Raw genomic sequence first — 15,121 nt, 5'->3', positions numbered from 1 at the left:
AAGTTAAATGATATGGCACAATCTCTGTCAAGTTTGTATCCAACATAATTACATGGCTTTGTTGAATACTTGATTCTTATTGTTCAATTATGGCATTCTACGATATGTGCTGCTATAAATAACAGGCCGCTGCTATGGACGCACTTCTGATCATAGACTCGGGAGGATCATTTTTAAATCAATTCAATCATTTTGAAATTTATAATTAGTAGCAGTGTCATAAGTGGGATAATGTATAGCGAGCAGCTCATTGTTGCGAATGAAACCCCTTCAGACTGATTTAAGACCCCGTGTCCTTCATCACCCTGTCAGGGTTTGATTTGCAATAATGACCTGCTCACTCTACAGTATCTATTTTTTTTGTATATCGCCATCATTTTCCTCAACTCTACACTTGTCCTGGTATCGTTACAAGTTTTAAGTTTATGACAAAAGACAATAAAGTACATTACGGAGAAATTTGAAGTTTGTGTTTTGGTATAATTATGTTAGTGTGTTTTATGTAATTTAGGGACAAAACTAGTCCAAACTAATTCTGTGATCCTGACCTGTCTTTCCAGTGTTTTTCATGGTGGTCTGGTTGGAGGATTCAGCGTTGAACTTGTCGAGCACCAGCTCCTGGTACTCCTCCGAAACCAATGCTTGTTCATCTGCAATGTCCACAGGTGATTGGTTGTTCGCAGCACATTCTGGGTATGAGGCTGCCCAGCTTCGAGGTCCATGGCTTCCTGCAGAAATAGAAGAAACAAGAGCTTATGAAAAATGTAGACTACCACAGAATCCAATTTGTCTTTGGATTCTTGCTATAACTAACACCAATTAGAAATAATGTGACAATATTACTGCTACAGGAGCAGTCAGGTTTCAATATGTCATTAATGGAAATTGACAGAAAGAGGACAATGATTCTTGCATATTCATTCAGCTGCTGTGCCCTCTAAACTCCTCCAACAGCTGGGAAAACATGTAAACACAATGAAAATTCATCATCTGGCTACAGGCAATTCTAGCGTTAATTGTCCATACATGATATAAATATCCAAATGAGGCAGATTCTACAGTTCTACACACACTGAAACTTGAGCCTAGAATGGTTGCTGAGTTAATGTGGGTCTGTGCCTCAGATAGGTTTAAAAACAAAAAACATGATAGCTAAAAGGCTATTCAATAGAAAATACTTCACTTTAACAATTAATGTGCAGTGTGCTGCAAACAAACTTCCGGTAGAATCCCCATCCACTGTCTGCTCTTTTAATCCTCTATCCCCTACAGTGGCGCTTCTACAAAGGAATAATCCACAACCGACAGGGGTCCCCTTGATCTCTTCTCGGGTACAATGGGCCAATGCAACAACAAAAGCTGAGGGATCAGGGGAACAAGGAAGCCTGCATGGATTTGAACTTTTCTGGGTTAACACAATATTCATGATCCCATTCCCTACAGATATGGGGCAACTTTGCTACTGGCTCATAAAAAAGATATGAGAACCGCTCTTTACTAAAACACCCTGGATCAAGGGCGGCTTCATGTCTTGTAATGTATAAACACCTTGCAGCCAGAGACACTGTTGGAGAGTCCCTCGAAAAGACAGCGCCACTCAGGATTATTTTCTAAATATCCAATGTTTTACCACGTCAGTCATTAAACAACCATAAACATGCATCATGGGGAGCGCAGACACAAACCGGAATGATTTCATTCATCTCTACAATGAATAGGTCACTAAGTTAGGAAAAAAGTGCACTAAATGATGTTAAGCCCTTGGAAATGTCTCAGATTTGCTCAGTGACCAATTCAATTAAGACCTATTGTCTTTTAAACACCACCTGCAAGATTATGGGCTGGGGGGGTCATCATATAAATGTTGGAATGGCTGCATTTCTAACTAATTACTCCATTAAGAAGCAGGATTCAATTTGTCGGTCATGGCTTTAAACTTACCAGTGCAACTTCCAATATTTAACTAACCCTAGAGCAGAGCCCATTATGAATGCAATACTATTATCATAAGGTGAGAGAAAGCTGTGTGCCAATCATAACTACACACTGGGGATTCATATAAAATGGAGCAAATGTTTACCTTATTCAAATAAAAAGTGTTAGGTCTACAAAGTCTTCTGTTAAGCCTTTAGATAGAAACAAATTATGTATTTAGTATATTCCATTTGATTTGTGCTTGCTGAAAAATTAGCCATAGCCTCGCCATCAACATCGACGTTTTCGGAAGCTTAACTAAGCTCAATTAGCTCCATTAAACATTATTTTGATTAAAAGGTTAAAGCTCTCTTAAGCAATTTATTTAATATCAACACTGAAGTGACTCCCTGTAATTCAAAAGCCTGGCTACCAAGGCCAGTCTCACTGAGAACACAACACAATCAACAATGGGAGAGCTGAAGAAAAAAGCCAGACACTTAGCAAGCTAGAGGCAGATATTAGTTTTAGGAGTTGATTGACCAAACAGTGAAACCTAAAGAGGGGGTCAAAAAGAGTACTGAACATGCTGCTATTTTTCTGTTTAATGTGAAACATTCAATACTAACTCACAATTCGTTGCCATTTAGCTTAAAGTCAAAACAAAATGGATCTGTAATTATTTTTGGCACTATATCATTGGACTTAAAATGTTCAGCATATTACTTTTTTAATTTCCTTCAGGATAAATAAAGTTTTGCTATATACAAGGCCAACAAATCGGCCGATATCAGCTTATTGCAGATATATTGGTACATGTGTATGTGTCAGGTAATAAGTAAAAAATGATCGCAGGACATAAATGCTAAAGTAGGTTTATCGTCAGCATTGCATACCAGAGAGCACTTGATTTTAGTATGTCTTAAAATATAAGGGATCTACATCAATATTGTTATTATCTTATGTACTTGTATAAAAAATAATAATATTACTTTCGGTCTATGTATCAGATTTTGTAAACTCCCAAATATCATATCGGTCTCAAAAATCCAGTATCTGTCAGGCTGTAATATTTATTAATCAATGATGGCGCTTGTGAGCTATATTAGTTTACTTATACCCACACAGTTTTTACACAACCTTCAGTGTATGTATCTGAATGTTTCTAGGTCAAACATTGGAGCTTAGACTGTGTAGGGTTAGCATACAGTAAAGTAGTACACACTTGAGGCATTTGTGCAATCGGTTTATTACTTACTTCCATCCCATTTGAGTTGCAGAAAATATATATATTCCCTTTGGCAGAGCTGTCTGAAGAACAATGCCTCCAGTTGCTTTAAACATTTACCACTCCCCTAAAAGACAAAGTGTGCTCTGTGGGCTACGAACAATAAAAAAACACTGAGATCTATTCAGGTTCTCCAGTGGGCAGATTCAACCACCATCTTTTTGTCTTCTTTCTCCTCTTAAAGGAGACTTATTATGCTTCTCTGTATTTTCTGTCATATCTATAATGTTACAATGTACAATGTACCATACACAATGAAATAAATGGACACAGCTACGCCATAGACTTCGACAGAGATCAGTGAAGTCAATTAGAAGCACTTTTCCGGTGATGGCTGAGCATACTGCGCAGCCTCTATCTGAGCTTGACAACGTCGATGTGATGTGAGCAACCTGTCTGAAAGTTGTAAGTCTTCTGGTAGTTGCGCCAAGAGAAAGTTGAATCATTCTGAATCCTGCAGAGACGTGAGTAGGAGCTGTCCATGAGCGTATAGGAGCAGGAGCAAAATGCTGCTGAAATATTTTGTTCCGATGCTTTCATGGACTCTCTATGGCCGTCTCCCTTGACTGAATGCCTCCATGTCCCCCCGATTGCCTGCGAGCTTCTCCTGACTATACGATAATTTCTCTACTATGCGACAGAAAGTTGCGTGGTTATGACACAATCGTTAGCCTATCTTTTTTTACAAAAAAAGACTTCATATCAAGCTGGTTTGCTATATGGCCATCTGATCCAGGTCGGCATGTAGCTACAGTCAGGGAAGGTCAGGGAAACCTGTAATCTTGGCTGCTGATTTTGTTAATTTCTCCCAAATTCTGATAACATTCCTACTAGAACATGTCCGGTTGTGTAGTTTGTGGTTTAGAAGCCTTAATCTGTGATTTTGTTATGGTAAAAAGTCCTGCTATATACTCTGTTGCAGTCATTCTCCGGCTGCAACGGACTGTACAGAGACAGCGACAGCAGAGCACAGATGAACAGTATATAATAGGTCTCCTTTAAGTGAATTCTAGCAAACTACAAAAACCTTTTGAGATGTTACTGAGATATATATGGCCTCAACTGACATATCTCACAATAAAAACAAATTCCCTTGATCAGCTGTGTGGAGACAGATTCGATGTTGACTCAGACTATGACCGGAAGTTATAAAAGAAACAGCCCTTATTTAATTGTTGGATGGCATATGCAAACATGAAGCTAAGATATAAATAAATCTCATTAAACAAACTAACATGTCAATAGTTTATCACATCAGAAAAACATGGTGTGAGTAAAGGCCACTTTGACTCAAAGTATAACTAGAGAAAAGTGTAATGTTTTGCTTATTTTACCATTAAAAACACACATTACATCCCATTTACTGCGAGAGATAATTCTGCCTTTCAACAACAGAAAGGGAGGAGCAGCGCTAAAATCAGATAAGTGAGGGTTGCACAGCAGTCGATTAATCTGTCTCATTGCCATCCATCAGAATGACTACAATCCTAGTGGTTAAGCCTTTCCCACTGTAGCTCTGTCTCTACAGTATATGGCTGAGCTGGACAAATTAAAAGTAAGTACATGTTTAAAAATATTCTAGATTGATTTATCGAACACATTACACGCCACATTTGCAACTACATTCAGCACATGGGCTCTCTGGGAAAATGGCTCACACGCAGCGGGTTGCACGACACACTAAATTCTAATGAAAATCTTTATAGGTGCTATCAGGTAATTCATGCGGTATGCTGATCGTTTTATATACTTATGATGGACAAAGATGAGCGAGTTACACTGCTGTTACAACTCTCCTTCTGGGACTATAACAATATTTAGCAGAATGGGTCTATAACCATTGTTGCAAAGGGAAACTAGTGAATGTGAATCACCACAATAGCCCTGCACCAAATCCTACTTGTGTGTGAAGCTTTGTAATGTTCTATATTTGTTGAGACTGTGAAAGCAAGGTGTGATTATTCTTGAGTTTATCTCGTTGTGTTCCTAGGGTGGATTGCATTATATAGTTTTAGTTTTGCTTTTATTTGGGGTTTGTGTTCTTTATTTTTTGACGTAAATGTGACTTGTTTCATGATAGGAATCAGATGTTTATTTGTAGACCAGGCTCAACACTCATGGACAAATGATAGGATTCTGATTGACATTAGTACCTATATAAACAGCATAGACAGTTTTATCTGGTCAGCTGTTTACAGTAAGCAGTGACAACTTCTAATTGCAAGAGATCATTGAAATGTGCCTCATTTGCATTGTCTGGGGTACTTTGGGGATTTACACAATGCTGCATTTTCAGTGTGTATAGATTGTTTACTGTATGTATCAATATTCTAAGCATCATATCACCTCAAAGAAATTCAACATCTGTGGCAGCAGCACAGGCATACAGCCATATCTGTTAAACATATCAGTACAAAACATACGAAAATAACCTCACCAAGAAGGAGTCTAGCAGGTTTGATGCTAAACTGACCATAAGCCTACATTTACCCCATGCCTTTACAAAATGCATAGTTATCACAGACTGCGTGCTTTTTTGAGTTTAAGTAATTTTCTACACCCTATAAGGCAGACCCTAAAATGGTAGCACGTGTTTACAGCATCTAGGCCTCATCAATTTTAAGAGAAATTCAATAATGCCTCCATTTAGTAATTTATGATTTATGCTAGGAGTAAGATGAGTGATGTTTATAAAGTCCATACGGTTGTTAATCCAACCTTTATCTGGGCTCACTTCTGTTCTGTCTGATGTGACACCACTCTTGTTTTAAGTAAAACAGGCACATGTTTCTCTCAATCTGGCACTTTCAGCTCCAGGCGTCATCCCATTAACCTCGGGATAAACAGCCATGCCTGTGCTACCATGGCAATGCTGACAGAATGGCAATTGCCTTGTCATTTCCGTTTTGTCCCTCTGAGAGAAAGCATCCATGCTGTATGCCGCCTGGCAGACCTCCCAGAACTGGCACACTAGCATTTGCAAAAATCTACGCTGATCAGTCCATATGTATGAGTGGCACTGACAACACAACACAGCCAGCAGATATAAGGCACAGTATCGACAGCACTGAGAGGGGTCACAATAGTTGTTCCAGTTGGAGCAGTGGTAAAGGAGATCAAAGACTTTGTGTATGCTGTAGAATCCCTTAAGCGAATGCAGGATAACATTTTGAACAACATTCCTGCTGTCAGTTTCCATATGCTGATAACACTCCAGATGGTGGAGACCGAGCCATTGTAGCACTGGGGAGTATCAAATGTTCAGGTTAGACAACTGATGAGCTGAGGGCTTGTACAATGTGGGGGTGGGCCAGAAAAGTCAACTAACTTCTGTAATCAGTCAATTAATAACCAGCTAATGGCAGATATTTATTTCTTTCTTATCAACCAGCAACACTCCCTGTAGGATGGTCTCGGACATTTAAAATTATAGACTACAGGGAATAATAGACTACAGGTCTGATGGGGCAACAAGTAGGAGTGGTCAGATTATCACACAGGTTAAAAATAAACCCTTGGGTTAGTCAAATGTATTTGGAAGAGAAAACAGAGCCGACCAGTAAAATGGTTACCCAAACTGTCTGTTTTAAATGTCTAAGAAACACCTTACAGCCCGAATTCCTGGGACAACTTTGACATTTCGTATTTAGTGGTTTGCACTCTTGAGAGATTATTAGCAAGATCACTGGTGTGCTCAATTTTGGTTTTACCTCCAAGTTAAATGGTAGCTGATCTGGTCAAACTAATGTTGCATTGTACTGTTTACAACCTCTATGATCATCTGACTGCCCGCATTTGTTGCCCTGTTGGATCCAATTTTAGTGACAAATAAAACAAAAAAAAAGGTAACCACAAACAAGGACATTCTTTTTTTTTTTTATTTGTCTAAAATCTATTTTGTCAAGATGAGAACCCTCTATATCAACAGTATGTTTTGCACACATGGAAGATTTTGTACTGCAAAAGATTCATTTAAATACATATTTTTTTGTATTTGTATTTAATCTCCATTTTGACACCGAGATATTTCAGTCTGGACCAAATTAATGGACTGATGGCACTAACAGACAGACGGAAATTGTCTTCCTTAGTATAGTTATGCTCATGGCACCACACGCCTTTGTTCTTTTTTCTCCATATCGCCCAGCCCTACTATAAACTACAATACCAGAGCTCCTTTGCACAAAACACACCAACAGACTTTCTCCCTCCCTCCAGCATCACTTTGTTCCACTGTGTCTGTGTCCCACAGATCTCTTTACATGCTTCCTGGCAGCTCTGTGACCTAATGGCTGGGTTGTGATGAGGGAAAGGGAAAGAGCTCAGCGCATAGCTGAATTGACTGTGAGAAGGAAGCAGACTCAGTCTATTGAACGATGCCGATTGTGAGCGTTTAACAATGAAGATAGAGACTCCAACTGCACCAGGTATAACAAGCAGCATCAGGTATAACAAGCAGCCAGGGATGGATATGGTTTACAAATTTAGTCACTAGATCATAGTTTGTTGGATTCACTAATACCTAGAGTGGGACTCAATCGAACACTTTTGTTTTCGCTGCTATGTGGGATTCTGGGTTTCATTTTAAGATGCACAACAATAAGAGACAGCATGCAACTACAATCAAAGTGAGGAAAATCATCCTGGCAAAATTGGGGCAGCCAATTTTGGTGACTGACTGTTCCCAAGTCAAAATAAAGTCATGCTGCCAAAACTACAAACTGTTACACCAGAGTGAAATTTGTGACTAAACAACAGTTCAACCAGGGACAGTCGTTTATTGCTGTCGTTACTGTACCATTCAAGAAGTGATCATTTTTATTGATAAAAACTGTTTGAGAAATTTCACCGTACCTACAGTATAAAGGTCTTACCGAGACAAGCAGTGGAAACTTTCAGGTAAATGAAAAAATCTTTATGAATTATCAATTGCAACAATTAGCTTAGATCGCCTTTGTGTGCAATTCTGTATTCATAGGAAAATCTACTTTCAAAAGGACTTGCTTGTTAGATTCTTTGACTGAGAGGACTGCATAAGACGAAAAAATGGTCATTGAACCTTGAAGGTAAAAACCCATGTTACCCTCAGTGGGCGTTAGTAGGCTTCAAAGACAAGTGAGGTAATATGCGATGAATAACACTTAATACTTTTTACCCATGTATTATAAAATGTGAAAATAATTGCAGTCTGCTTCGGTGCCTCAGAAAGCTTTATCTCAACATTGTCTAAAATCCACTTCTCAGAGGAGATCTGAAGGAACAGATGCTCAATGTATCAGTACAGTTTGCAAGAATGACAAAAGGCGTCTGGGGTCACTGTGGGGGACACAGAGGGTGATACATGAGTGAGTCTTCAGTTACACTTCACCAAATTAAAAGGTGCATTTATTTGACCTTGTCAGTTCTGTTGTGAACAAAGAAGCAAGAGTAGGCACACGAAAAATAATCTATTTGTGTTCTTTTATTGTAGAGACACTGATACAACAATTCCCAACTGCTTTGTGACAGGTGATTAAAGGTCTAGCTGTTCTTGGATATAGCTGGCAGGAGGTTCAGATGAGTTATACTTTCACCGAAGTGTAATGATTAAGCCAAAGTGACATAAAAAAGCAGACAAAATCTAATGAATTATCAGATTCAATGGATCATCAATAATCCTCTATCTCAAGTTGCACTCCCTTTTGCTAATGCTGCAGGTCACCTTGTTACATAAGTTCAAATAGCTTTTTATATGAGTCAGTTTAGCTTTTGGATATGATAAGGCAGGAGTTTTGTTAACTGATTCTGTCCTTTCAGTTTAAATGATGAGTTAGATTTCCGGGCCTCACAATGCTTCCTTGGCTGGTCTGAAGTGGTATTTCACTTAGATATGAATCTGCTTTATTAGTCAGAAAGATCTGCATTCATTCATCATCTCCTACAAATGCAGCCCAAGCCGCCACTATGCTTCTAGCAAACTCAACAAAAACCTGTAATGTGCTGCCGTCGGACTGCCATGGAGGTTGATGGCCAAATTAATTTTGTACAGCAACAATCTTTAAACACAAACACACTTTCTGCCACGACATTAGACACAGAGCACTTTCAGTCAACTTTTATTAAAAGCTTTGCCCTCTTCAAAAGAGTTTGCTTTTCAGAAATTGGTACAAGCTCCCATGACTCAAACCACAAAGGATTAGAGTGGTCATCTCAATAGAGGCGGTAAACTAAACCAGTGTCAAGAAAAATCTTTTCTACTTCCAGCAGGTTCTTTCCAGCATTTCATGGCAACCTAATGGCCAATTAGCAGGACTGAAGCCAAATGTTGTAAAGAGAGAAGTGGAAGTTAAATGTATTGTCTACAGAGAAGCTAATAATCACAACTTAGAATGTGGTAAGGCTGTAACATGAAGTTAAGGTGGGAAGAGGCTCAAAGCAAGTTCACAAGCCAATGCATATGTAGAGAGACAGAATGCCTTGAGTGAGACAGAAAAAAAGGGTAAAAAGAATGCCGTTTTAATGTCATACCTTTATAAAAGCTGTAGATGTCTACAAGAGGACAAAAATAAAGTAGTCTGTATGTTGCTTTCTTTTAGAGTACCATCATCTTCATCTGATGAGTTGTTGTATGAACTGACACTGAAAGGCACCAGCACAACCACCAGACACCGGAATCTCTCTTTTTTTTTTACCTTTAAGTGAGCAGCTTTTGAGTTGCCAGTTTGCAGTGAAAATATACTATGGGTGTGTGTGGGTGTGTGACTCAAGTTAAACAATCTAATCTGGAGACGTTGCCTGTCTGTCAAACGAAAAGAGGAGTTAATGCCGATTACATTTGGTTCCTTTAAGGGTCGGGGTATTTAAAGAGGTTTCCCGAAGGAGACGATAAAATGGAAGCAAATATGGTAGACATATTCTGTACTCGACCCAGTGGATTTGAAATGAAACAAGACTATGAGGGCCATCTCAGTCATAATATGATTATATATAGTGTTATAATCACAAATCACATCAGATGAAATGTAGAATTGTTTTTGAATGGTATCCCCTGAATTTAAGGGGACAGGAATCTCTTGATGTGAAATAAACTTAAATGATGGCATATTTTAATATGTCCATATATGGTTGCAAATCCTTTTGCATTCAATCAATGTCTGAAATCTATACCCCACAGACATCCGCAGACACTTCCTGGTGATGTGCTGTCTAGTCATCTTCACTTCTTCCTCGTTTCAGTGGCTTGTTGCCTTCAGTCTGGTCTGCTCATTTGTACACCAGTCTAGAGCGCTCTACTGTTTCCCCATAAATAAAACTTGTTGTCGGTCTCTTCCATTTAGGACCATTGTTCTACTCCAGTGTCCTTACATTGATGGATTATTTCTACAAAGGGCTATGAAGTCCTGCACTGTTCATCCAACATGGACACGCTCAAAACATTCAGCTGAAAAGTCAACACTTAAAGCTGATAGCAAGTGTCCCATATTAGACCCAATGCGCTGGAGAAAACAGCAACAAAATGACTAACATATCACGGTTTAAATACTGCCTGGGTACACTGCACATTTTAATCAAATTTCAGTCAGTTCCGATTTAAGGTTACATAATGGTTTCTTTGAGGCATTATCTTAACCCAGACATGTTTCATTGTGCAATTAACAGTGTGACCTCATAACCCTCACTCCACCCGGCCATTCAAGATCCGGGCTTCCCTTCCAGCCCATGTCTACAGGAGAGGGTGGAGGAAAAGACAAACAATCCATCCGCACATACAATGTGCCTCAGGCAATGCTTTAAAAGACAAAGGGCCCTTATAGTTAGCCACAGACGTCAAATCCTTAAATATACTGTACGTTTCCAAGTTGATTATTCATGTATTTATTCATGACTGCCCTTTACAAATCAGTAATGGCAAGCAATCGTTGACATCTTAAAACTCATTTATGCATCAACAATAACAAATATTGAGGAGTTGATTAGACGCTTATGAGACCTGTGAGAAACGATGCGTTACAAAGTAAAAGTAGCACCACGACAAAACTATACACATATATATTATTTTATTTAAATAAAGTCTAAATTTGCTCACAGTGTCTGAGCCTGTCAGCGTGGCAATCCATACAACCATTGATTTCAGGTGGTCTTGTCGAGTTCTGAGAAGTAGGCATCTAATAAGGATGGCGCCACGGTTGTCTCAGAGCCTGAGCTCAATCTTTAATCAGGGGTCATTGTGTTCCACACAGCAGCCCCAAACACATAAAAGTAGGTAGAGGAAGTGGTAAATCATACAGGCATTGGGGTCTAATTGGTCACCAGAATGAGCTCCAGCCAAAATATTGTTTTCCCTTGGCGCTATCTGCTTCCATCTCGTGGACTTTCATAGAAACTGTGGCTTCCTGTTCTTGGGTGTTGGCCACTGCATAAGTACAACATCCCCTAGTCTGTAAAAATAATCTCCAGGACCTTGTGTGAAAAAAGAGGGACAGAAATACATTCTGTCCCCATGAGGAAGAGCTTCTCCTACAATTGAAAAAGTTTCCCCTTCAATATGGCAAGGAGCAAACATGCCTACAAAGGTTTCAGAACCTTCACTTCTGTCAGGATCTCTGAATGGTCACCATACAATACATTGCATTACCTACGTAGAGACTGTGCTACTGCTACAGAGTAGTGCATGTGTAGAAGATTTAGCAAGACAATGACAAAATGTTCAGTATACATTGTAACAATGGATCATTGCAATATTTAACATTGATATGTGATGCCCAAACCTGACTTGACTTCTCAATGTGGCCTATGTGAAAACATACACACCTGCACACAGCAAGAATAAGTTACTACCCTCAGGCCCCGTTAGACTCATTCTGAGTTGCACACCTTTTTTCTTGAATACAATGGGCTTTACACAACTAACTTATGTAGCATGCCGAAGAAAGACAAGATGGGTGCGCTTTGAGCACGGTCACTCTCTGCGTGTCCCCTTTTGTCTGTTCTGCCTCACAGCACAGCTGCTGTTCTGCGACAGGTGAGGCAGGTGATTGGAGAAGAGGGGGCAAGTGGACAGCTCGCTCTGTCAGATCAAACAGCTGTAGACTGCGGTATCTTTTCACACACTAAGTGTCCACAAAATAATTAGCTTAAGTCTGATATCAACTTTTCAAAGCAAAGAGGAAGGGGTGTGACCTGAGTGAGTCCACTGCATACCAGTCTCAACTCTGTGTGTTAGAGTTAATGTGTTTGTTTTGTTTACTTCACTTTACACATCATATGGTTTGCAAAGCTTAAAGCACAGTATGCTTACCATTCATCCCACTCCACTGTTATTACTCACATTTTAATCATCAAGGAGTGAAGAGACATCTCATATCCCCGATTATTTTCCCATTTCAAATTTTTTCTGCTCATTTTCTGAAGTAAGAAACAGTAAGACCAAGGTATGTCCATTTTATTTTGCTACATGATAAGGACATTTGTAGGCTAGTACTTTTTGTTGATACAAGAATGGGTCAGGCGTTTAAGTCTCTTCAAGTGTACAGCATGTCCTCTAGCAAGTAGTGAGAAGTATTATGTCTAAACGTTTGGTCATTTGTTGAATAGTAACAGGATGCAATTTTCAGTGATGACAATATTTAATTTATGAATCAAATAATTCCATTGTGTTTATTTAATTTGTGATTTAAATTCAGTTTCAGCCAAAAAGCAAAGCAAAAAAGTTTTAAAAACGTTTTAAACGGAAGGCATGAGGTGATAAACTGATCAGTCAGCCTTTGTTGGCACTAATTCTTTGGTGCATCAGGGTCCTTAATTTTGAATTAAATCTGATCAAATAGTCTAGCACTCTCATTTCAAACACTGAACATTGCTCATAGAAATTGTAGGGTTTTAAATAGATTTGTTCATTATTTTGGTGCATTCACCGTGTCAAAATATGACCTCCACACAAACAATCTCAACATCGCCAACAGCATACAAAGATTTATTTACGTAACCAAATTACCAAACTGTAGTAGTGAAAAACTGAGTGGTTGCATTTCGGCCAAAAATATGCTGCCTAATTGTTGCATGCCTTCTGAAGAACTACCCTGGAAGGAACATTTATATTTTTAGCTTTAGGATATATTTAAACATCTATTTATGCAATTTAAGTGTGCACAACGCCTTTCTTGAGAACCACTCATCCAAACAACTTCACACTGGACAATGTACTTCTTTGGGACCTGAGCAATACACCTGCCATTAGTCCCCAGGCAATGTTACACGTATGTATGTATGTATACATGTCATTTGCTAACACCTAGTCATTTGGGACCAGGCTATTCCCAGGGAAAAAAGCGGTCATTCCAAAAGTTAAATCACTGATGCTTGAAATGTTTGAGTTTGCTACAATGTAACATCTCATGTCTCTTTCTATATTACTGTATTGAGCGACAAAGAGCAAGCTGTACCCAGCATGCCGTTTGGCAGTTCAACAGTTAATAGGGGTCCCCTCTCAATACATTACACAATCATAATAAATGTCCCGTAGATCTCAAATTAAAAGGACATACAGTGAGGAAAATAAGTATTTGAACACCCTGCTATTTTGCAAGTTCTCCCTCTTGGAAATCATGGAGGGGCCTGAAATTGTCATCATAGGTGCATGTCCACTGTGAGAGACATAATCTAAAAAAAAAATCCAGAAATCACAATATATGATTTTTTAACTATTTATTTGTATGATACAGCTGCAAATAAGTATTTGAACACCTGTCTATGAGCTAGAATTCTGACCCTCAAAGACCTGTTAGGCCTAGTCCACACGGACACGGGTATTTTTATAACCGTGACTTTTTTTACGCGCTTTGGCCTTCCGTCCACACGAAAACGCAGTTTCAGGGCCCTGTAACCGAACATTTTTGAAAACTCCGGCCAGGGTGAGCATTTTCAGGAACGCCGGTTACAGTGTTGACGTGTGGACAGTATAACCGGGTTTTTTGCCTTGCGACGTCAGAGTGTGCGCCGTTATCCGCTGTGTTTGACGTCATATTGTGCGCCACTAACTGCTTTGTTGATGATTCTTTGCCATGGCTTGACAGCGTGTTTTTACGTTTTCATGTGGACGGAGATTTATTTTAAACCGAGCATGTGTGGACGGGTTTTTTTTTTTTTTTTTTTTTTTAAACGGAGGAGAAAAAACTCTGGTTATAAAAATACCCGTGTCCGTGTGGACTAGGCCTTAGTCTGCCTTTAAAATGTCCACCTCTACTCCATTTATTATCCTAAATTAGATGCACCTGTTTGAGGTCGTTAGCTGCATAAAGACACCTGTCCACCGCATACAATCAGTAAGAATCCCACTACTAACATGGCCAAGACCAAAGAGCTGTCCAAAGACACTAGAGACAAAATTGTACACCTCCACAAGGCTGGAAAGGGCTACGGGGAAATTGCCAAGCAGCTTGGTGAAAAAAGGTCCACTGTTGGAGCAATCATTAGAAAATGGAAGAAGCTAAACATGACTGTCAATCTCCCTCGGACTGGGGCTCCATGCAAGATCTCACCTCGTGGGGTCTCAATGATCCTAAGAAAGGTGAGAAATCAGCCCAGAACTACACGGGAGGAGCTGGTCAATGACCTGAAAAGAGCTGGGACCACCGTTTCCAAGGTTACTGTTGGTAATACACTAAGACGTCATGGTTTGAAATCATGCATAGCACGGAAGTTTCCCCTGCTTAAACCAGCACATGTCAAGGCCCGTCTTAAGTTTGCCAATGACCATTTGGATGATCCAGAGGAGTCATGGGAGAAAGTCATGTGGTCAGATTAGACCAAAATAGAACTTTTTGGTCATAATTCCACTAACCGTGTTTGGAGGAAGAAGAATGATGAGTACCATCCCCAGAACACCATCCCTACTGTGAAGCATGGGGGTGGTAGCATCATGCTTTGGGGGTGTTTCTCTGC

The 15,121-nt window shown here is 39.5% G+C and overlaps 1 protein-coding gene across 2 annotated transcripts in view; it reads right to left on the bottom strand.

Annotated features, from left to right (window-relative positions):
* The window catches only part of ca16b (carbonic anhydrase XVI b), a 120,367-nt gene that overhangs the window by 63,010 nt on the left and 42,236 nt on the right, over positions 1–15,121 (bottom strand). For both annotated transcript variants that reach the window (XM_028574888.1, XM_028574889.1), the window contains exon 3: positions 549–728. In XM_028574888.1, the coding sequence (XP_028430689.1) occupies positions 549–728 (180 nt within the window). The remainder of the gene's footprint in view (positions 1–548; positions 729–15,121) is intronic.

The sequence above is a fragment of the Perca flavescens genome, chromosome 4 (assembly GCF_004354835.1).
Source record: "Perca flavescens isolate YP-PL-M2 chromosome 4, PFLA_1.0, whole genome shotgun sequence".
In the NCBI taxonomy this organism is placed as follows: Eukaryota; Metazoa; Chordata; class Actinopteri; order Perciformes; family Percidae; genus Perca; species Perca flavescens.
This window is presented reverse-complemented; position numbering and strand designations above follow the sequence as displayed.